This window comes from Anas platyrhynchos, chromosome 2 (genome assembly GCF_047663525.1).
Source record: "Anas platyrhynchos isolate ZD024472 breed Pekin duck chromosome 2, IASCAAS_PekinDuck_T2T, whole genome shotgun sequence".
In the NCBI taxonomy this organism is placed as follows: Eukaryota; Metazoa; Chordata; class Aves; order Anseriformes; family Anatidae; genus Anas; species Anas platyrhynchos.
Genome location: NC_092588.1, coordinates 104,223,373 through 104,249,285, shown reverse-complemented (window position 1 = coordinate 104,249,285; position 25,913 = coordinate 104,223,373). Strand labels below are relative to the sequence as shown.

The 25,913-nt window shown below is 35.4% G+C and overlaps 1 protein-coding gene across 1 annotated transcript in view; it reads right to left on the bottom strand.

The window, feature by feature from the left end:
* Positions 1-25,913, bottom strand: part of CNTNAP2 (contactin associated protein 2) — a 1,145,390-nt gene that overhangs the window by 195,957 nt on the left and 923,520 nt on the right. The window contains exon 14 of the mRNA XM_027451306.3: positions 11,761-11,917. Within this exon, the coding sequence (XP_027307107.1) occupies positions 11,761-11,917 (157 nt within the window). The remainder of the gene's footprint in view (positions 1-11,760; positions 11,918-25,913) is intronic.

Here is a 25,913-nt window from a genome sequence, read left to right as displayed (position 1 = left end):
TGGGGAAATGCATTTTCCATACTACATGCTAACTATGCATTTCTATATCCACTTCCATAGAAAATGAAATCAATTTCCAAGTGTTTTAGCTGTTCCTTGGATTAAGATGCTTTTCTTACAAATGAAACCATATAGTTTCTATTATTAAAGATAATTACAAAAATACAACTTTTCAATCTAAATACATGTATTTCCAGACCAGTGTTTAGTAAGGTACATTATATCTGAACTACTGTATGAGTTTTCAGAAAGCTTCATACTGTCATATTTCCTCCAGGTGGAACAAACCTCTCTACATTTGGCAATACAACCTTCCTATTGTGACAACACTGAAGGTGTAACTTGTGGAAGTGGAAAAGTGATGGAGAAAAACTGGCACTGCCACATCTGTAACTTCTGCACATAACTGTAACTAGACAAAGAAGAACTCTGAGTTCTCCACTTGCTATGGTATTGATTAACCCTAACAGAAAACCCAAAACAATAGTACAAGGAGCATTATTCATCAGTTGTTCATATTTCGTTTTGAACACCTGATGACTTATCTTTGATAATTCCAAATGCAAGTGATTTGCACACATATTTCTGGTCACAGCTAGCAAGTGTTTTACAGAGTGTCTAACAAACATTTTTATCACGTTGCAACACATTTGAGTTTCTTTGTTGTCCATGCAGACAGTAAAAAACAGCTTCTAATTTTCACTACATTTTGTGCTAATATTGTGATCTTTGTGTTTTTAGCTGTAAAACTCATAAAAGCCAGAATATGCTATTGATACCTCTTCGTCTGTAACCACTAACAACTTGCTTTAAAATGAGTATTAAAAATAATTTTAATAAAATTTGCTAGAAATGGCACAGATTCAAAAATGCAATTAGAGAACAAAGGTCTATATAATATTGTGTATACTCTACAAAAATAATGATAGTAGATGAGACCTGTTCCTCCCCTGCTTCAAAAAGTGATATATATCAGTTCTGAGACTTTGTTATGAAGCAGTACTTCTAATAAAAGTAAATTACCAGAAATAAATTGCTTTTATAATGAATGGTTGTTTTATGATGTATTGTCAATACAACTGTTTCTCCTCTGACAAAAGAAAAAAAAAAAGGAAAAAAAAAAAAAGAATTGTGTTACCTGTAGTGACAGTTATTAATTTTCTTTTAATACAGCACAGCCCAAGATCCCTGTAAGGAGCAATGCCCTTTTATATTTGATCTTTCATGACTAAAAGTAAAGGCAGTACCTCCACTAAATAATAAAATATAATAATAAAGATATCACATTCAAATTGTCCACTTTTTCAGGGTATGTCTATACGATATGATGAAATGACATACAGGACATACAGAAACTGTCAAATAATGCCAAATATAACAATTAACTGTTAGAGGTAGAAGGTATTTTAAGATGAGTTTCTGGCAAAAACTGATCTTCCTGAATTCCCACACCATATCCTCAGTGTCTTGCTCCTTTATAAAGTGGAGGTTTAAAAAGTGCACTTTTTGAATTCTCTTCACAGAAGAGTCAGATTTGTTCAGTAACTATCAATGTCTTTACTTACTTCGGGATATTTCATTATTTCAATGATGAATGATTCTACAAAATGTTGTTAGAAATGGCTTTTAGTCAGCAATAACTGGTTTAAACCAAAAATTCCAGGCTTGGTCTGGAAGTGTGCCTGTTGTCCTTACATCAGCCCCATATTAGAAGTACAAGATATGTTTGCTTGTAGATATACGTGTGCATACAAAGAGGTAAACATCTCAAGTTGGAACATGGGAATTTCCAATTACATATCAGGAAAAAAAATACAATCATAATGAGTGTGGTCAAATACTTGCACAGGATGTCCAGAGGGATTCTGAACACCTTCTTGGAGGTGTTCAGGACTCAGGGGGACACAGCCAGTCAGTCAGATCTACCGTGAGTAGCAGGTTGGACTAGGTAGTCCCTGGAGGCCGCTTCCAGACTGAATTATTTTGTGAGCTCATGAATGTGCATATGCATAGATGAACACAGTGCAAAACCTTACCACTGTCAATGACTCACTGAATTGATCTGCCTTTAGCAAAAGCATTTAATAAACTTAAGCTTCTTTTCCTCAGCTTTTTCAATGATCTGCTCATTTCTTTATCTAAGTTAACTATGCCCAATATTTATCTTTACTTTGAAGATCCTTTTCCTATTCTCCAGTTTTCAGGACAAAACCTGAAGATATTTATTGTTTATCCTTTTGTTCTGTTCTGCTTCATAATCATTATATATGGTAATCTAACAATTAAAAAAGCTGTATTAATAAAGTAAGATAATAAATGAGATTTTGTAGCGTTCTCTTCATGTATTGCCATTATCTATGTGCTATATTGATTCACGGTATTTATATCTTTTGATGTTATTTATTTTGTTGCAATTTTTGTCACGATCCTTAAAGGATCTCACAATTTCGTTGCTTGTAATGTTAGTGATTAAAATTTAGTTGTTCTTGACTATTTTACTAAATTAAAAGGCAGCAGGAGACTCAGTTTTAAGAGCAGTATTTGTAGGTGTGCTATGCCATACAGAAGTTTCAATTTGATTCCTGGGTATTATAAAACCCTCTTAATATTTCTGATACCATTTTCTTTCAGAAAAATGGATAAATATCTTAGATTTCACATGAGATACTTAAATTCATACTCTTGAAAAATATTTTAACTTTACAGTCAACCTGTGGACCATTAAATGTTATTACTACACATTATGTCATACCCAGAAAATACTGGCTTAGACATGAAATTACATGTTTACATGACAGCATTTTTAACTGTCCTGTTCCATAGCAGTAGTAATTGCAAATAAATTTATACTTTTCCAGTGACAGCATAAAGCTTTTGGATCACATATATATATATATATATATATATTTGTATTTGTTTTTCTTCATCACATTTTCTAATGTTGTCAGCAGATTCTGTCTTATCTTTATATTTGCTTGCTTCCTTGGAAATTGGCTTTTTCCTTATTTTCATTCAACTTTCATCACTACAGTATTCTAGGCATGAATAGGAAGCAAAGAAAATGAAAGAAAAATTACAGAAGAATTGTGGGGTTTATGGCTGGGACAAAATGTCAAACCATGATTAGTGACAGATCAGAAGTAGTTTGGAAAGCTTGGGGCATTCACTAATTATGTAACACACACATACACAAAACAACAACAAAACAGGAGGGAGACATGAAGCAGCCCAACAAGAATGGTAATTGACAAAAGTGCATTAAAACAAATTTGTAGAATTGAATCTTCTTTTACAAGTTTGATAACCTTTTTCTTTGAGGTAAAATAACGCAGCAAGAATATAATAATAGTTTTCTCTCCCTTCTTTTTTTTTTTTCCTATCCATCCATCCATCCATCCATCCATCCATCCATCCATCCATCCATCCATCCAAAATATTACTACTTTCATCTTCCCTTCACCTCTTTTGATATATGATTATTTCCTCTTCTCCCTTCTATACATGCATATATCTCTGCACACTGAAGAGCAAACAATGAAAGTAAATATATTGTTTGTTTACACTGGAAGTGTAATACTTTCAGCTGCATGGACTCTCCTGTGATTGTGTTTCAGCTAAAAGATGACTGCTAGTAGTAATAACAAACAAGCATGGACTGCAGTTTTCATCTAACGGAAGATGTGATAGATTCCAGATGCATTCCACCATTCCTATATAGCATTCCACTGATTTAGAAAGAAAACTCAGGGTGGGATAGGGGATGGCCCTACAATTGAAGAAGATAACCACTCATTTCAAGAGTTAAGCAGTGTCAAACATTGAGTGGAATACCTTAGGCTGGACAACATGGAAGTGATTTCATCTTCTAGGACTGCACTGATGGCTGAGTCATTACTCTTTAAGTTAGCACGTAAATAAAAGGAGATGGAAGAGGAGAAAATAACACTAAGACTGAATTCTGTATTGTGCAGTGCTCAGCATGCTCTGTCCTTACCTGACAAATTGTGACAGGAGGTCCTTTACTCTAAAGTTAAGACCATAAGCTCTTCATTCAGACAAAAAATCTGTTATATTTCTAGGCAAGACATAGCAGACATTTTTGTTCTTGGTCTCTTGATATTTCACTCACACATTAATTATGAAGTTTAATAAAATAAGGAATAGAGATATTGTCTTGTCATTATTTTTTCCTTTAGGTTCATTCATCACTGCTGGTACTGAACGATGAATGACCCCAAAGTTCATAGAATCATAGAATATCCTGAGTTGGAAAGGACCTACAAGGATCATTAAGTCCAACTCCTGTGTCCACACGGGACCATCCCAAAATCATCCTATACATGTATGTCTGAGAGTTGTCCAAATGTATCTCGAACTTTATTGGGCTTGGTGTTGTGACCACTTTCCTGGGGAGCCTTTGCAGTGCCTGACCACCCTCTCAGTGAAGAACCTTTTCTGAATATCACAGTTTCATGCCTCTCCCTCTGGTTCTATCATGGGACACTAGAGAAGAGATCAGTGCCTGCCCCTGTGCTCCCCCTTGTGAGGAAGCTGTAGAAAAAAAAAAAAAAAAAAAAAAAAGGGTTTGTGTTCTTTGTGTTCTTTTTATACTGTGACATCCAAAACTGCACACAATATTTGAGGTGAGGCTGCACTACTGCAGAGTAGAGCTGGAAAATCACTTCCCTCAATTGGCTGTGCTTGTTGCACCCCAGGACATGGCTGGCAATCCTGGCTGCCAGGGCACACTATTGACTCATATTTATGTTCAATTTGCTGCCAAATGGGCATCCTGTTCATCTTTAGGAAGTTGCTAGGGCTAAACTATTTTAAAACATGGAGCGAGATAAAAGATACTGCACAATATGCACGAAGATTCTTATACAGATTCTTGTACCCTCATCCTCAGATATGCTAGTTTTGCATTCCTTGTGGAATGAAAAATAACTGCAAAAGAGCTGCATAGGACTGAATAAACAACACAATGCAAGAAGGTTCTATTTAAACAAAGATAAGTCAGACAATTCTTTCATGTATCATCAATGTACAAATTTTCTTGTGTTTCCAGTTCTGAAGAAGGCTAAGACTTGTCTCCTCAGCTGTTTGGTTGCTGCCATGATCCACAAGCATTAAGGGAAATGCTTACTTTAACATCAATAAGTGGGATGACAACTAGACACCAAGTGTTTTAAATGCCTGTTTGCTATAAATTAGGCCACTATCAAAACAGAAAGGTGAATAATACAGGAGGGAAAAGAGAGAAAACAGCAGGGGTGTTTGCAGGTTTCATGACTAATTTAACCCCCAGACTCCTAATGCCCTTAACCTGTGTTATTTCAGACTATAAATCTGTCAGGTTCCCTGAGCTATGTATATATGTCATCAGTAGTTGCATGGAACATTTGTAAAGGAGAGAGAGTAAACAAAGTGATCATGGTTTTACCTGAATTACAGAATGGAGCTGTTGGCTCTGGGATAGCATTAGCAATATTTATGATCATATGAACATTGAGGAGAAAGTCAGCCCTTTTGTGTATGTAGCCAACCTTGTCTAATGAAGCCTCAATCTGAGGCTAGACTCCTATGATGGTACTGAGGTACAAGTAAATTAGAATTTGAAATGTGCTACTTTGTCTACCACATCTGTAGCATTGCTGAGAGCTGAATGGAGTTCATCCCTCCATCTTTACCGTTCCCACCTTCCTCAAAATTTTAATCTCTTGTTATCAGTAATAAAAACATTTAGCTTTCTCCTAAGGGAGAAGCAGAAAAGAGGAATGTATAATAGTCAAACACAAGGTGTACATAATTTCTATAAAAGAAAATATAAAACAGATAATGAAAAAAAGAGGACAAAATTCAATTAATGGGAAGATTCCATATTTTTATATGCACATTTTGTTTCAGTATTGCACAGGAGTTACAGCTAGGCACAGCTGAGAAAACAGGAGAGGAATCAGCCTGTTTAATTCACTTGACCCTTCTCCCTGATAGAGTAGTTTTAATGGGCAAACTATAACTCTTGTTATCAGTAATAAAAACATTTAGCTTTCTCCTAAGGGAGAAGCAGAAAAGAGGAATGTATAATAGTCAAACACAAGGTGTACATAATTTCTATAAAAGAAAATATAAAACAGATAATGAAAAAAAGAGGACAAAATTCAATTAATGGGAAGATTCCATATTTTTATATGCACATTTTGTTTCAGTATTGCACAGGAGTTACAGCTAGGCACAGCTGAGAAAACAGGAGAGGAATCAGCCTGTTTAATTCACTTGACCCTTCTCCCTGATAGAGTAGTTTTAATGGGCAAACTATAACTAGTAGGAATGAAGTTCTGGCTATCTGCTTTTCTGTTGCTGAAAGTTTCAGCTCAAAACTATCAATCATTCAGGGAAAAAAAAAAAAAAAAAAGTAATAATAGCTGCATTAAATCTAACATTTCCTAAGGTTTGAATGCTTGACTTTCTGTCTTCAGTGTTCCTCCTAGTGTAGATTTTTATTCTGTCCTTATATATTGACGTACTGCTAAAATTTGGTTGACTGAAATTATCTTAATGTGAGGTGTCAGTGTTAATGTACAGAGGAACTCTGAAAGGAAACTCTAAAAAAAATACAAAAGGCTGTCTGGATTTACAAAGTACAAAACAAAACAAAACAAAAAACACAACCTTGTGAAGTAATGCAAGTTGGCAGCTAAACTTCCCCACCTTCACCATGAAATGAGTTCATATATTTATCATGAAATAAGTTCAGATGTTTCAGATTTTATAAAGTGAACAGATGCAATTAATGAGCATGGTTACAGCACAACCAAATTACCAATTGTTTTCTGGTCAGTCATTTCAAAGATGGTCATTAAGCTATGCAAAAATGTGGAAATACAGTTTTTGAAGTGGCAACCATTCTATAAAATGTTCCCCTTTTCTAGGAAATTGAGATTCATCATGTATATGTGATGACAGGCCAAGCAGCAAGACGTCGCTAATCTTACTAGATCATTTTTTTGTTTTGTTTTGTTTTTCCTGATTTCATGTATGGTTTCTTGTCAAATACAGGCCTCTGTATTTTAGCAAAATGTCTGTTTGCAAAGTATTACTTAAATATATTGCTGTATTATTTAAATATTTGAATATTTGTAGGCAGTCAATCCCTCTGGATAAATTGTAATTTCTTTAATAAAAATTGAATGTAATCAGGCATATTCCTCACTGCAACTTCTATAGTCATTCAGGTTCTTTTAGGTATATTCATATTTTGATCCCTTTTATTTATTTAGGGATTTTTTATATACTGTTACAAATAAGAAGTTAATTTCAGGAAAATGTAACTAATTAGAGCCAATGATAAATTCTCTCTCTCTTTTTTTTTTTTTTTTTTTTTTTTCCAGAGAGTATATTAACCAACCACTTTTGATCACATGCCATTGCTGTGGAATTTCCAGTTGCTTCCTAGATGAGAAAGAAATACTGAAAAAAAAATTAAAAATACCCAAATACATCTTTAGCAGCTTCTAATGGATAGGAGAAGCCAGAGTCATGTAACCCACCAGTTCTCTCTGCATCAGCAGCTCTGGTATTGAGAGCACACAAGGTAAAAGGACAGATAGATATTCCGAAGTGCCTAAGTGAGTAAGGAACTGAACTATTTCTGATTTCAAATGGAATTGACATGTGCTATGCTTAAGCCTGGATGCATACCAGTATCTCCAGGAACCTTTAGTATTGTGTTTAATCTGGCTGCATGTGACCTGCCCAGCATCATAATTTCTGGACAATATTCTACTTACACTGTATCATTCTGATTCAGTGGCTTCTCAGTTTCCCTTGAGAAAGTACCTTGTACTTCAAACACTGAATCTCCTTTTTGAATTCCTTGCTGAATCTCTCTTCCCCTTTCATTCCAACAATTTCCACTCAGATTTCTTTTCCAGTTGTACTTCTTTACATTTCCTAATATAGTTAATTACTCTAGCTAGTACTCTGGCCACACTTCCCATACTTCCCATACATACACTCCTCCCTCCCACCCCCCAAAAAAACTAACAAAAACCAACCAAACAAAAACACCAAAATCAAATCAAAATCAAATATAAGCTTCTTCCACATTGTCTGGACAGGAGAAGTAAATAATTGTGGGTATATCATGATAAAATACAATGCTTTCAGCTAGGTCCAGGCTATAAAATTGCTGCAAAAGTTCTGTTTGGTTTCTCAGACCCAGCGTGATGTTTATTTAGACCTTCTGTTTTAGAGGACTGTAAGTTAAATCAGCTGTCCTGATGACCTAGGGTGATACCTGTGGCAAGATGTTTTGTCAGTCTTTGAGCTGATACCTGTTTGCTCATCATAAGCTGCAAATTTCCCTGCATGAATAGGAATTTCCTTTCTGTACAGGAACACCCATGTAACTCAATTACACAAGTTTACTAATATCTGTGTCACCACACCCAGATTTTAGTTGTCTTAGTCAAGCCTTGCTTTGGGATCCTTGCATCATGTTCCCATATGTACCAAAGTAAAGCTGTCAACATTCCTAAGGTTTATATACATATATATGTATATAAATATATATATATAATATTATAATTATATTATATGTATATTATGTATATAAAATATATGTATATATGTATATTTTTACCAGTAAGGATGAGGAGCTGGGAGTTGGATGAGATGATTCTTGTAGATCCTTTTCAACTTGGAATATTCTACGGTTCTATGATTTTATAGTATATGAAACAGTTGGAATAGGGAAAAATGTATATGCTAAAATAAGGTTTGAACACATGTGATGGATGTTTGTGCTAAGGATGTTTTGCTGCTAAGTGAAGTCAGAGAGATCTCCTTACTTCTGGAGATCACTTGCTTTTTAGGTATCAGTCAACCTGACTAGAGAAAATTCATAACTAGGATTCTTCAAAATAATTCCTATAACCATAAAGGATGGCTTTGGCTACTTTCTGTTCTGAAACTGAACAGCAAATATGAATCTTGAACAAAACGTCCTTAAAGACTACAGTAAGGTTTTCATTTTTTTTTTTTTAATTGAACACTCCACAAATTAAAATACATTTTTCTCTTCTTCATTAATTGTATTAAAATACGCAGTTTTTCCTGAAAAGTGATATATCCATAAAAATACTTAATAAATATATTTCCCAAATGATCACTTCTTCTTGATAAAATTCTGAGTAAACAGTTACATATCTATTATGATATTAACCTTATTTTATTTTTTAAAGGATCTATTAATTATGTTAATGTATTTATTAATAGATTCCATATATTCTCATTGTATATAGGGGCATAGATGTTACAGAAAAAAATTATTGAGTGAAGGCTTATTAAATTAGCACCTGTGGCACTTAGAGAAACCACAAGAGACCAAATGTCAATGATATTTCCCATACCCACGCATTTCCCACAGCATAAAATAAAACAGTCAACATATGGTACAGAGACTAGTATTTATGGATACACATCCAGTGTCTGAAGCAATGAAAACTGTTAATGCTCCTAATTCTGCCATGATCCTAATTATTATTACATCTTCCTTTTATTGTTACAATTTTTTTCACAGTACCAAACTTACCTCGTGCTACATTGCTATAGTGCCTATGTTTGAGTTTGAGTCCTCTGGCTATATTTTTCACTCTTTATATAACAGTAGTTCTGAAGTTTGTCACCATGTCTGATTTCCCTGTCTGTAATATTGACTTTATCTCTATGCTACTCTGTAGTTCACTCCCTAATATGACTGATAATTACCGTAACAACGTTAAAGCTAACAGTAGCAATGTATATATCAATGTCACTTTTACAAAACCTTATATAGCCCCGCTCATCACCCTTATCTCTAAATTGGAGAGACATGGATTTGACGGATGAACTGTTTGGTGGATAAGGAATTGTCTGGATGGTCACACTCAAAGAGCTGCAGTAAATGGTTCAATATCCAGGTGGAGTCCATTGATGAATGGTGTCCCTCAGGGGTCTGTATGAGGACTGGTACTGTTTTGTATCTTCATTGGTGCCATGGACAATGGGATTAAGTGCACCTTTAGCAAGTTTGTGGATGACACCAATCTGTGTGGTGTGGTTAACACATTGGAGGGAAGGGATGCCATCCAGAGGGACATGAACGGGCTTGAGAGATGAGCCTATGCAAACCTCATAACGTTCAAGAAGGGTGAGTGCAAGGTCCTGCCTGTGGTTCAGAGCAATCCCCAAAAACAGTATAGACTGGGTGACAAATGGATTGAGACAGCCCTGCAAAGAAAGACTTGAGAGTACTGGCAGAAGAAAAATTGGACTTGAACTGTAAACATGCATGTGCAGACCAAAATGGTAATAATATCCCGGGCTGCATTAAAAGAAGCATGACCAACAGGTTGAGGGAGGTGATTCTCCCACTCTGTTCTTCATTCATGAGATACCATCTGGAGTACCGCATCCATCTCTGTGGTCCTCAGAACAAGGTAGATTTAGATTAGATATAATTCTTTATTATGAGAGTGGTTAGATACTGGAACAAGTTGCCCAGAGAAGTTGTGAATGCCCTAACATTGGAAGTGTTCGAGGCGAGGCTGAATGGGACTTTGAGCAACCTGGTCTAATAGAAGGTGTCCCTGTCTGTGGCAGGTGGTTTGGAATTAGATGATATTTAAAGGTTCCTTCTAACCTAAACTATTCTATAATTCTCTGATTCTAAGTTGCTATTAATGGGAAAAATGATTATAAAAGTATGGGTCCAATTAGTCACTGAACATTGCGTACCATTTAAAATATGATACTACCTGTGAAGACAAAACACTTAAAGCTTATAAACCCATTGTTCTAAAAGCAGAGATGGTATCTCACAGAAAATGACATTTTTTACACAGTAAGCTCATTGCTAGAGCATTTATGGGGGATATCAGAGATGCAGGTTTAATTCTCTTTTCTGCCTGAAGGGATTTGAACCCACTTCAATTACCTTGCAGCAGAATGCCCCCGTTACCAGACAGTAAACTACTCTGGGCTAGGACTTCCTCAGTCCCTCTGTTAAGATGTTCCACCTGGGATGAATCAATAACTGTTTATTAGAGAAGAAACTAGAACCAATTCTCACCCACTCCCCAAAGGACTATAGGTTTGTACTCTCAGCCATTAGGCCAATGAGCATTTAATTATCTCTTAAAAAGTGCAATAGCTTCCTCTGAAATGCAGGGCTTCATTCTGTAATACTTTCCAGGCTTAGTTCTCAATGCATTTTCTCATGAAAGATGAATAATGAGGTTTAGAGTCCCTACATTATTGATGTGAGCTCATCTCTCTCACTTCTTTTTCAAGGCAAACGCAGCATTCATATTAGTAGAATTTCTCCAAATGAAGTTGCAGAGATGAAATTAAATGCTGTGTTGTAACACAGCTGAACACGATGAAGACAAAGTTGCACAGGCAGCCAAAATTCTGGCCTTTCCTATTAGCAGTTGACTTTGCAAGTTTAGCTATATTCTCTGTAGCTCAGCTTACTTGAAAACACAAACATATCCCCTACATTTGACAGTCACAGATACTGTGAAAAAAATGGAAATGCAAAAAGATGGGAAGATAATTTGCAAAAGAGAAATCAAATATAATATTTTTGCCTTCATTCTTTGGTAAAAAAAAAAAAAAAAAAAAAAGGAAATATTTAAATAAAAGACCTTCTGAGAAACAGCAGTAATTGTAAAAGCTAGGAGATTCTGGTAGTCTGCTTTCTTGTAGAACACTCACCATTGCTTATAATCAGCATCACAGTTGCAGTAGTACTTGGGATCAGTACAGTTGCGTTCAATGCCACAGGCACATTTTTGAATACCAGGTCCTGATCCTCCCCAGTAGTAGTGCTTCTCATTGGCTTTTCCAACCCACCATGTATATGGATTCCCTTCTGTAAGGAAAGAAAATGAAAGGTTATGATGCATTGAGGAAGAAGAGCTCCATTACGCATTAACAAGGCTCAGATATTTAATATGAAGATATTAACAACACAATTGGTGGCTGTCCAGTTTGTTTGCCATTCTGGCAAATGAATGCACCCAATTATTATTAAGCAATTCAAAGGTCCTTGACAGAGAAACAAAGCCCATTTTCTTTTCTGTATTCACATTATTTGTAATGGTTGAAACATATATATATATTTAATCTTGTATGTTGCTTTAACTTTTTAATTGTTCTCAGTTTATATAATGAAAATATATGGGCAGGTTCCAAAATTGTTTTTAATTAATTTATATTTCATATAGTTAGCTATAAGATTGATTATTCAATATTTGTCCACAAATGTTTCACTGAAATATAAACAGATATTATCAGACTCTCAAATCTTCCTAACAATTCTTTAAAAATCTATACAAAAGGTTTGATTTAATACCAGATCAAGAGTAATCTGAACTTTGATATAATCCTATTTCTTGGCATTGGGTCTGTAACTTGATATTTTCACAAACTTTTCTAACTTGATTTCTAATCTTATGGGACTAACTAAGCCTCTTATATGTAATTAAATTAATAAATAAACCCACCCTTATTTAAAAGTCTCTTTTTATGCTTCCAGTTCATCAGGGCATTTAAATATGAGCTTAACTTCAAAATCACACGAGTAACTCAATTAATTGTAATATAGTTATCTATAGCAATTTTTCACATTTTGAAAACATGATGGAACTCAGCTTATAAACATCTCTCTTTACATTGTCTTTTTCCCCATCTGTACTTTATTTTATCATTAAATCAAATAAAGCCATTTGCATGAAATCCAATAAATTTTACAAAATACTAAATAATAGATTCTGTTTTTGATAATTTTCTATCTGTGTATTGGCATTATACATTTCTAAAAATATAAAATAAAATACATTCATAATCCTAAAAATAGCTATACCACAATGAAATTTTATCATCCAGACCATAGATCAATCTAGTTATCCCAGATATATGTGGAAAAATATATGAAAATAATTCAGAGAGAAAATTCCAGAGATGGAGAGGGCAACCAAATATCTTCAGACATGATAAAATACAAATAAACAAACAAGAATCCCACAGCTCTCTGAAAACACTTGCTTTGTTCAATACTTTTGATTGTTAAACACTATATAAAAAATCACCACTGAAAATACAGTAATGTGAAAAATTCGCGGTTGCTGAAGGTTTTTATTTGTTGTTACCATGCTGCATAGTACGACCATTTTGTTGACCACTAATGCAATGGGTATACTAACAGAATTACTTGATTCTGGACTTTAAATTGGTCATTTTAGCTTCTCCAACTTGATTATCATGGAACTAAGTTTATGTGAATGCTGCAACAGCATTTTCAAGCTACAATAAAATCTATCAGATACAAGTGTAGGTTTCCCTGGCTTACATAAGGTTATTATAAAACTTTTAATAACAAATGTATTTCTAACAGCTAATGACAGAACGTGATGGGATCACACTACTGGCTAGCTCAGCTCAACCACAGAGCTTTCTCATTCTCCCTCCTCAGAAAGAAGAGGGGGAAAAATATTTTGAAAAAGGGTTCATAGTTTGAGATAAGGACAGGGAGATCACTCACCAATTACCATCAGAGGCAAAGCAAACTCACTGTAAGGGGATTAATGTAATTTATTGCCTATCCCTGACAGACTAGAGCAGTGAGAACTGAAAGCAAACTAAAAATTCTTTCCACTCAATCTTTCATCTACTCTCTTCTACTTCCTTTCCTGGAGTGGTGCAGGGGAATGAGCAATAGGAATTGTGGTCAGTCTATATCACTTCATCTCTGCCACTCCTTCTCTGTCACTCTCCGCCCATGCTTCAATGTGGGGTCCCTCAAATTGATCCAATGTCGTCCTTCCCAAACTGATCCAATGTGGGCTTCTCACAGGCAGCACCTCTTTAAGAACTGCTCCCACATGAGTCTGTACCATGGGGTCCATCCATCAGAAGCAAACTGCTCCAGCACAGGTCCCCCACAGGTGGCAGCTCCCCCTAGATCCCCTGCTCCTGCATGGGTTCCTCTTCACGGGCTGCAGTTTCAGCCCAGAGTCTACTCCAAGGTGGACTCTCCATGGGCTGCAACTTCTTTCAGGCCAGATCCACCATGGGCTCCTCCATGAGCTACAGCATGAATATCTGTTTCAGCAGGGTACAACATGGGCCTCTTCATGGGCTGCTAGGGAACTTCTGCTCCAGAGGCTGGAGCACCATCTCCCTTGCCTTCTTCACTGAACCTGGTGTCTGCAGGGTTGTTTTTCTCTGCATTTTCTCCCTCCTCTCTCACAGCTGCTGTTGCATGACAGTTTTCTTCTTTCTTAAATCTGCTCTAACAGAGGTGCAAACAGCACCTCTCATTGGCTCAGCCTTGGCCAGTGGCCCTTCGAAGCTGGCAGGAATTAGCTTTTATCTGACATGGGGAAGCTTCTGGACTCTTCTCACAAAAGACACCCTTCAAACCTCTCCACTAGCAAAACCTTGGCACATAATCCCATTTCACGGAATAACTTTTATTGATATAGCATCCAACAACAGCATTAATGATATCTGAAGCTCCTATTGTTTTTTCTTTGTTTGTTTGTTTGTTTTTGGTTGTCTTTGATGTTAGTTTCTATGCTATCATGGAAATACTAGTTTTGACTCTTCAGTCAAAATTTTGTTTACACCCTGGCTACCAAGCAAAGGACTGCATGATTCAATCAGTGATCATTTCACTGGAAAGTAAAACTGCTAATTAAAATACCAGAAGGATCTAAAACTACTTGGAATAGTTGAAAAGAGGGTTAAAAATCTGAAGCAGGTAGAAAGGAGCAAAGTGGATGAAACAATAGCAGAACTGCAGACTACAGTAGTGGGTGTCACAGACCATAATGATAGACAAAACAAGGCTGTGTTTAACTCATTGAAATGATAAATGACATATAGCTTTAAATCTGGAATGTGTTATAGCTTAGACAGAGCCATTTTTCACATCTATTGCTTTCACTGTGCACATACAGTCAGATCTGTTATCTCAACCCTTCGGGCCCCAAGTTGTGCACCAAAAAGAACTGTTGTGGTTTAACCTGGCCAGCAGCTAAACACCACACAGCCATTTGCTCACCCTGCCCCCACCTCCCTCTCTGGGATGGGTGAGAGAAATGGGAAAGTGAAGCCTGTGAGTTGAGATAAAGACAGTTTATTAAGACAGAAAAATAATAACAACAACAACAATAATAACAATAATGATGATAATAGTACTACTACTAACAATGTGTACAAAACAAGTGATGAACAATACAATTGCTCACCATCTGCTGACCAATGCCCAGCCTAACCTCAAGCAGTCCACCCACCCTGGCTAGCCACCATCAGACAATTCTGTAGTACGGTGATCGATATCAGAGGCCCTAGAGCTGCTTAATGTTCTTTCTATAGTTAATACAAGGAAAAGGTGGGGAGATGCTGCAGTGTACCATTTGCTCTGTGCTGCCAAATGAGAACAGCCCTTTGTGTCCATCCTGCTTCACTTCAGACAAAAAAAAAAAAAGAAGGGTGCTGCTTTGTCTAGAGTTCAGAAGCTCCAGATCAGGAATATTATGCAAATATATTGCAGATGCCAATATGACAAGGTATAACGAATAGTAAAACACTGCAGTAGAGAAACTAAAAGGGCAAAAGAAAAGAAAAGTTGGATGTAAAAGACAAAACAAAAGAAAGTTTAGAAACAGGACCACTCTTCCTCTCTCACATTTTGCCTTGTTTATACCTCTATAGTCCATTTTTGTGGAAGTACGCTCTGCCTCAGAACCCTTTGCTTATTTTTTCTGCTTTGAAATCTGCTGGAAAGGGCTGATACAAGTAGATGAAGTAATGCACTACAGTATGAAAACTGATAACTAATGGATATCATTCTAAACATCAGAATATTTAATCATATGTGATTATTTTGCTATGGTACCAATGCTATTTGTCTTATGGCTTTAAAAGCATATAAATTCAGTCTAAGGAGGAAAAAACATTGGAGAGAAAAAGTTATATATAAAAGTTGACAAGTGTATTGTGATGACAAGAAATACCAGAAGAAAATTTTTATGTTTTTGAAGATATCTTTGCTCAATGTAGGAACATATTTTGAGTCACTAGAGAGCTTTGCTGTTGTTGTTGTTGACTGACAGCTTTTTTCCCCAAGCTTTTGTGGAGAAATAGTATTACAGCAAGGATCAGGAGAGAAACTCACTGCCTGCCTTGAAGTTCTGTTTTGAATAGTCTTGATACAAAAGTACCCCACAGGCATGAAACAGCTCTCTTTTGAGGAGTGCTGTAAGAAGTGTTTAATTTTATCTGTATCAAATTATGACGAGCTGCATTTTCCTTGCCAACCCTACAGCCAAAGTTAATACATATGGTGTAAGAACAGTCTTTTAAGGGCAAAATGCCCTTAATCCATTTAAATGGATTGTGCAATCTGATGCTCTAGCCAAACTTCTATGTTTGGCTAGAGCATCAGATTCAAACCATATTTTTACTGATTCAGATTTCTTTCTCAAAAAAGCCTTTAACATTTACATCAAATATAGTTAACAGTGGTTGCAATGGCTTTGCAAGTGCTGGACTATGGTCAACATTCATGCAAAATATTAGTTTTTATTTAAATCCTTGTACAATGATACCCCAGATTTGCAGTTATTAAATCAAGGTACATAAAGAAACCAATCATCAGTGTTTTCTATTATGAAGTGTTCCCCTTCCACAGAAAATTCAGAGAAAAGTAAAGGACTAAGATAACTGCATTGTATTCTCACAGGTCTTTGAATGTCATAAATGTATATTTGTGTGAAACATTTCATTTAATACAAAAACATATCCAGACAAAGTTAATGTAGTATGAACAGATCTCTTAACAGTCTATAATATATTTAATTCTATTGTAGAACACCATTCTCACAATGTATAACTTTTGCAAGTATCTTCATATTCTATTGAGCATTTAATAAAAACTATGGGTTTTATTATTTTTAAATGCACCTTAATAAAAATGGTGTTAACTTTAGTGGTTTAGGCCTGCTGTTTCAAAGCTGTTCAGTTCCAGTATCTAAAGGCACAATATTGAGACAGTTCAAACTAGGTAACTGAATAAAGTGGACAGTTACTCCACAGCATTCAGTAAGGTCGATTTACAATGCAACACTTAGAGTGTTGTGATACAAATTTCTCATTTGTAAACTACCTGGAGAAGCTATATACTTCTCCTTTGTTCACCATCTTTTCCCAGTAACAAATTTTCCTCCAGTCTCTTCTTTCTTCCTTCACTAGAAAATGTCACTTTTTGCATTAATGATCTGCAAAGCCAGTTTGATTTCCACAGTCACTGAAGGAAGAGTGGAAGTGTGTTGCTTCTACTGAGAGGAAGAAAGCTGTTCACAGCTTTCAATTACTCTTGTATACCTTCCAGCTTCCAGAATCAAACGAGCAACACAATTAACTATTCAAGATTCTTCCCTTGGTTTTCTTTCTCATCTCTTTCTCATTCCTAGCAATTTAGTAATTAGAAAAATAGAAACAGAAATTATTTTGGGCAGCACTGGTAAGAACTCTGCCTGACAGTGTCAACAGGAGGCAATAGTTAGACAAAAGATCTGACTTTGACAATTACTTGTGGTTCATTACCTTTGCATTCCCCCAAACTCCAGCCACTGCATTAAGGATGCCAGAGGGTATTTTTCTACCTGTTTGTGTCAGTGTCTGTTTATAGACCCACTGTCCATGAATTTGCCTAATTCTTTTTTGAACCTGCTTATCCTAACTTCATCTACAGTGCAGATTAAAAATTTGTGGTGAGTTGGTTAGTGGTGAGCAGGTTATAACTTGCTCTGAATGAAGATGATCCTGCCTCTTCCTGTTATTTTTTTTTCTCTCTCTCTCTATATATAGATATATATTTTTTACCTCTCTCTTGTCTTTAAAATAAAAGGAAATGGTTAATAGAGGAAGGATAGGAACACTTTCAAATCAAACCAATGGCTCAGAACCTCTGAAAATCAAGGCCATTGAAAACTGCACATTGGAGACTCTAAATTTAACAACTAAATTTAGTTGATCCCCTGGAAGCAATTAAGTGTTAATTTGCTGGACTAGATATCTTTGAATTTAACTTTTTTTAATTATGTATATATTGTTTTCCTTAAATGCAACCATCCCACAATCCACTAATATTAAAGATCCCCTAATAAATACTAAAGAATGTCAATGATTATATTATAATTGTTATTGTTTTCAGGAAAGATTTTTTTTTCTATTCTTTGTTAATGGAACAGATTTAAACAGTATGAGTTGAATTAATTGCCTATTTCTTGTTATTGGCAGGATAAGCCCAAAGACATCTTTCTAAAATGTACTACAACTTGGAAGCCTGAAATAGCCTGAAACTTCCCACTCATAGGTAGAAATGAAAGCTATATCATATAGATAACACATCAAATTAAAGAGAAAGCTTCAAAAATGTTAATCTGTATGGAAAGGCAGGTAGAATTCTTGTCCTTTTGAATGAAATATATTCACTACAAGTGCACTTTGCAATAAAGTACACTGTAATATACAGTACCTTTAACCTGAAGGGGTAACTTGGTTTTAGGTCACAGTTCATTAGAGTCTGTGCAGCAATTATATCTGATACTGAAGAAACAGGCTCTAAAAATAATTTTGTCACTGTTTGAAAAGTTCAGTATGCTAATATGTCTGTGTACTTCCCGGCTTTCACCTCATTTCTTATTGACAACTTTTTTCCTTACAGTATCAGCAGTATCTACTCCATATAGGTTAAATCATTTTTAACACCACTGTGAGCTATTTATCTTTTGAAGACTGTATATTTGGAAAAATATATATATATATAATTGTGGTCCGATCCCACTCATGCACTAAGTGCACGTGCATGTTCCAATGCAGAATTCTTTAAGTCAAGGATATCAAGGCTGGGTAGGCTCTGCTGTCTTAGTTCATTTCATGCATATTTTATGCATAATTATTATTACGGTTATGCTCAGGGCCAATATGAAGCTGATGAGACACTTTGAAGGTTTGCTGTCCTGGCATCATGTCATGGAAATACCTACCTAGACTGAATGTGCAGCTGCTAGTAGTTTCATGACAACAGTAGAAAGTCCTAATGGAAGGTGTTAATCCTTATATGTTGCTCCATACAGGCAGATTGTGAGCAATTTATGTCAGTGCAAGTGACAAACTTAAAGGCTGAATTTGTTGAAACTGACAGAAGAGGGCTAAGAGAAGATTTTGGCTAGTTGGTCATATTTCCAGATTTCAGTGAAAGTACCTGTGAAGAAAGTGACTCCTTAAATGAAAGCGAAGTTCTGAGATAAAATGATTATTTATGTATATAATATTTATATATGATAGTATCATGGGTGTTTTTATTTTAATAAACATTTTCTTAATTTTCCTTTTCCCCAGTAATACTTATTTCTACCTATTGTGTTATGCAATGAGTTTAATATGTATAACCCATGTATTTAATATATATGACATTTTTAAAGGGAAATAAATTTTGTTATTATTTTGTTAACTGATAAATTAGTTTTTCTTCCAGTTAGCTAGGAAAAGGGCTGATAAGGAATGCTTAGTATTTATAAAAAGAAGTTGCATCAGTCGTTGTCACTCTACTAATGAGTAAGAGTGAGATTAGTCAAACCCTCATGGCAAAGTAAATGGAGCATTTGAGCAAATGCGAAACTAGGGGAGGAAAACAGATTCAAAAACAAACTAACAAAAGAAAAACAACAGAAAAGAACACTTGGCAACTTCAGAAACCGGGACTACTTAATTTATGGCTACTTGTGACCTTAGTGGAATTATGGCCTGAAACTTTTAGTTTGTTATTTATGGTAACTTTTATTCTGTGGGTACTTGTGTTTGTTTTAGTTATTTTTTTCATAATGCTAATATCCATTTTATTTATTTATTTATTTTACTCTGACTAACCTGGGCCGTTCATTTTCTTTTTAAGCTTACTGAGGAAGCTGCTCTATTTGACAGTACTCTCTATTTGCAAAAACTGTGTAAACTGTGTGAAAATATAAGATTTGAGGTCTGCTCGGAAACCTTGAAATATGTAATGTCTCAGTCTGTTAATTTAAGAATTTATATGGTTTGACATGGACAAGGTTTTCTTACCGCAAACACACTTAAAAAGAGACATTTTTATTTTCTTTTTATGATATTCAGAATTATGTCATATATCAAAAGTAAGATATAAATGAAAAATACTGTTAAGATTTTAATTGAAAATGAAGACAAATATTGGAAAATAATTGTGAAAAGCAGAAAAAATACTGCTGATGGTTTTATACTGAAATGTTCAAAATAAAAATTTCAGTTAACTAAATTTTGTTGGAGAAGCAGTGATAGCTGCATTTGCAACATACAGTATGGCCTATTTTATTTATTTATTTATTTATTTACCAAATCTCAGTAGAGTTAACATAACATTCTTTCACTGTTTTCTTAACAGTACCATTGAATTAATTGTTGTTCTTTTCTTCCACAGCCATAAAGTAGCCTGTTTTGCAGTGGAGGCAAGTCTAATGACGTCCATAAGCCAAACCTGAAGAACTTCCATAACCCTCAGTATCAGGAACTGGAATCAGACATTTAGATGCACATTCAGGAGCCCTGCCTTGCCTACAGAAACTGGAAGAGATCACTCCTCACCATACCTCCTAGCCTTCAATTATGTTTTGGTCCATAAAGACTGGTCTAACTGAGAAGAGTCTAAATTTTTTTTGTCTTAGGTAAAGACAGAGAAAAAGGGAACCTAATCAAATGACTGAGATACAAAACTCCTGCTTGCTTGCTGGCATTCATGCCTCAGGCTGATAGCCACTGCCACGAATGTTGCCATGCATGTGAATGTTCTTATGTGCCTGTATATTTGCCTGGTGATTTATCACAGAACATATTGCAGATATGTACATATCAATTTCAAAATATAAATAAAAAATAACGAATCTTTTCCTAGATACCAAACATTTGGTGAAAATATCTTTTCAGTAATGTAACAGTAGTACTCCCAACTCTCTTACTGAGTAGCAATCTGTATCATATCTACTTAAAATTTAATTTCTTGGATCTACAAAAATGTAGGCAAAAAAAGACTTTTATTTCAGAATTAGCAGCCTATAAAAGGATCAGGAGGGATAGCTATCACATTGGTATCCAATGGCATCTTATGAAAAAGCTTTTACAGCTTAGTTTGCCATTGGAGAGATTTATTCTTTGCCCCAGCTCATGAAAAGCTAGTATGGTACAAATGATTTTTCCCTTGTTAAGATAAATTCTAAGTTGCAGCACCACTAACCAAACCTGGCTTGTTATTTTTCTTGGAATCAAATCTCAGTGGTGATATTTAGCAGGGGAAAGCAGCTGTCAGATGTCTTTTTATGCTATTTGCTTGGTTTAAAGAGAATTCGTTACAAAATCACCACAGTTCCTACTATACCTAACAACACATTGTCCCAGACTTTGTGAATGTTGCAAATATCTTTGTGTGGTAAATTCACTGGAATATTTGAGGCCAAAGAACAGAGTCTCTGTCTAATGTAATGCGAAGGGAAAAAGTAAAAGTAAGTACTTTTAAACAATAAGTGTAATTCAAGGGATAAAAAGAACATATATATAAATATTTCCAAAAAGTTCATTAAAGTTTTTACTATGTATGCTGAAATAATGGGCTTATGTTATTTGTTCTGGGAAGAGGACAAGCAGGTCACAGTCAGAAAGTATATGTGCAGTACAAACAGGCTTTTCTTAGCTAGCACTACTCCCAAAGCTCAGATAGCAGCAACAGCAAAGCTATAGAAGATTTGGTGTCAGCTTACAACTTACCCTGGAGTTTGCTCAGCCAGGCTATGATAAAATGCACATTTCCATGTCATGGGCTTGCAAAGAACGTACTAAAATCCAAGAATTCCACCATTTAGCTAGAGGAATGTCATTTTGTGCTCACTTGATAATGTTACCTCTTTACTTGATGCCAGGTAAAAAGTATACATACATATACATACTCATTACCACTGATACTTTGCAAGTTAGTGCAGATAAGCACACAAATTATTTAACTTCTTTAAAAGGACATTAAGAAGCCCAGAAAATCACTGATTTCAACACTAAGGGAGTACATTTTGAAATTTTCAACAACAGATTGAAATTTTCAACAACAGACTCATCATAGAGCAGAGGTCCATTGGAAAGATTTCAGAAATCCTGGTTATTGGTGCAACTTTTAGAAGTATGATTTCTAGGTGGCTGTAAAATCAAACTCAAATTATTTTATCAGAATGAGTGCAAAGAGAGGGTCATTTAAAGTACCATTCAATATGTTATGTGGAAACAGGGCAAATGCAAAAATAAGTTATGTAAATATTTAATAAATTATACTGGTATCACAGAATCACATATTTTAGTAGAATTCCCTTGATGTTCATAAACAATAAAAATAGTCAATATATCTTTAAATTAATTTAAAATAGCCAAGTACTTTGGATCTTGCTTTGCACACCTACACTGGAGTGCCTTTAACATATACAGAGAAGAAAATAGATAATATTCTTAACTTATGTCTATCTACATCATTGAGTCTTCATGCAGCACAGTATGTCCTGCTGGTCCATTTAACTGATTTGTAGTAATCACAGTCTACATTGAACTAAACATGACAACTCCTTAAGAGTTGATGGCATTATTTTGTTAACAAATGAATTAAAATTAACAAGATCCCAAGGTAAATTAAGCTACACTCTGAGTAAGCAGAAATGCTGAAAGCTTTTTCTGCAAGCAGTCTTTTCTCAGAGGTCCCACACCTCTCTCAAACATTTCTGTCTTCAAACTGCTGGTCCCTGGCCCCAAGCACAGCACAGCAGTAGTTTAAGTTGAAAGAAAAAAGACATTATGAGAGCCAGAAGGACTTTCAGAGTTTAATATCTGGCACTTCATAGAATTATAGAATCACAGAATAATTAAGGTTGGAAAAGGCCTTTAAGATCATCTGTTCATACCATCACCCTGCTTCCAATGTCACCCACTGAACCATGTCTCTAAGCACCATGTCCAAACATTTTCCTTAAAACTCCTAGGGACAGTGACTCCACCACCTTCCTGGGCAGCTCGTCCCAATGCCTGACTACTCTTTCTGAGAAGAAATGTCTCCTCATTTCCAACCTAAATCTCCCCTGGTGCAACTTGAGGAGATTCTGTAAATTTGTATATTACAAATGGAATTTCATATGGAATAGGGATATAATCAGGTTGATTTGGGGGATTACAAGGGTTTTCTTTGGATGATGAGGCTGCTGCAGCAGCTGCTGCTGTTGTCCATTTTCTTTCCTGACTGACCCTTGAGGAATCTTGAAACAATCAGCTTTACTTCTTCTATTCCATTGCTGCATATACTATATATATAATACAGTTATATTATAGAGCTATAATACTTGATAATAACAAAGATATTCCAATGTCAGATCACACTCAGAAAAGTTTTCCTTATTATTATTATATTTTTTAATGACATTGTGCATGCACAATTTTGAAACCACAACTAGCATAAACATATGAATACTGATACTAGCCTCTTTGTATGGTAGACACACTGCTCTCAGATTGTCTGCAATTCCAAATCTGGAAAGTAGCCGATCATTTATTTAATAAAAATGACACAAAATGTGCATTACCATGACTTGTAATGTGCTATGTTCATACAATAGAAATGCACCCTAAATGGATTTCAAATTAGGAAAAAATGTGTAGTTGAGCCTCAGCACTGAGGCTTAGAGCAGGGTGACTAAACTGAATTCAAACCGAAATAAAAGTAGCTACTCTACACACACACATACACACACAATCATATGGGGACCGATAAAGATTAAAGCCAGAGGTCCAAAATGAAGCCATCTGTTTCACCATGAAATGACTAATTGAGACTGAAATGGAACATGTAAATGAATAACCCTCCCAAACATGCTCTGCTGTCAATATCATTTCTTAGTTCAAACCATTTCAATTCATAAGGCTTTGCTGTTAGATATTAACCTGTAAATTATAACAAACTATTATATCCTATCATTACAAATCAGACAAATGTATGAATAACCTTTTAAAGTGCATACTTAGTACATTCAGATTTTACAGGTAGTATAGGACATTGATAATGCAGATGTTGCTAAGAAACCTAAAAAAAAATACAAATTTCAGTGTGAATGGGGTAATTTACTTCAGATGTATGATGTGTTCTCTTCAGTTTAATCTGCAAAAACACTGCCTTTGGATCCAATGTTGGGATATGAGGCAAAAATAATCACAGCCCTTTCATTTAATAATCCACAGTCCTTTCATTCAATAATCTACAACCAATCATTTGTCAGACCTAATGATGGGCTTATGTTCTGGTATTTAGATGACCTCTTCTAGGTCAGCTTGGGTCTCATGGCTACAGTTAGAACTATGTCTCTATTGATTTCTGGGAAACAGGCACACATTGATTAGGACTGACAACTGGAAAGGTTAGGTGACATGTTTTACATTGTCAAGCTACCACCTACTACAGTCTGAGCTCAAGGCACTTTTTTTCCTCACTGAGGCTTGTTTCATCATTCTATTCAAGTACACTGATTCTTACACGTGGGTTTCAGATTTCTCTATGGGAAAATAGAATTTGGCTAATGACGCACTTTATTGAAGACCTAATAAGATATTATGATAATCTCTCACTCTGTAGAGTTGAAATGGCATTTCTTAACTATCAGTATATACTCACAGGGCACAGGAATTACCTGATGGACTGTATAGAGTATTAGCTGTTGTATTAACAGTAGGAACAGAACTCCACTTCCACTGGCTGCTGAAAAACTTGTCTTCAAAACCCTACCTTACTATGCTGATGTGAAGAATGATTTCCTCTGCTCTGTGTGATAGAATTCTACACTCTAGAGAGAGAAGGGTATATTGCAGAAGTCAACAAAATTAAAAGGTTTTCCCTTGGTCAATTCTTCAGACTCCTTTTGCTCTGGCATGCAGTTTCTTTTGTCAGGGCCAGGAGTTTACCCTCCTGATACAGATAGAACAAGCTAGAAAACTTCACAAGCTCAGCAGTAAGCAAACTATGTAGAATAAATGAAAGTTTGAATACTTGAAAACACAGAATTCAAACCACAATGTTAAAGGTGGACAGCATGCTCGTTCATGAAAGCAACTGTTCTGAAGATTTAAAAAAACCTTGTGGTACTGACAGTGTAAAAAATCCCACAGAATAAACAATTAATTCCTTATTCAGACAAACAAACAAATGAATAAATACAGTCCACCCCCAAAAATAATCAGACTTCAATAAATCTGAAACAGATATTGTATATATATATTTTTTAAAAATTTATATAGCCTGTTAGGTGACTGACATTGAAACAGTATGTCTGACCCCTGTTATCAAGATGAAAGTTGAAAAATGGAGGGAATTGAACCTCATTTCAATAATGGATAGAAAAAGCTGTTTTTGAATGATCATTTTGAAGAGCTTGAATCATTAGTTTATCACATGGAGCCCTCCTCAACTTGTGAGTCAGATGCATTTTATAAGTGTGCTCTCCTGCTGCATCCCAGTTAACACCGGGCACTCCCACCACAACTAGGCTCCATGAGACCCAGGGCACTAACAGTTTTGACATTTGGTGTAAAAGCTTGGAAGTCCTGGAATAAAATGGTAAAAATATGGTAAATACCTGGCGTGAAAGTAGAAATTTCAGGAGTTATTATGAAAATTCTCACTGGAGTGGGCAAAGTGTGAAAATCAACCCACCAGTTTGAAGCTAGGCAATTTTAAGCCAGACATAAAGTTCAGTGAAGTTCATTAACCTCTGGCACCA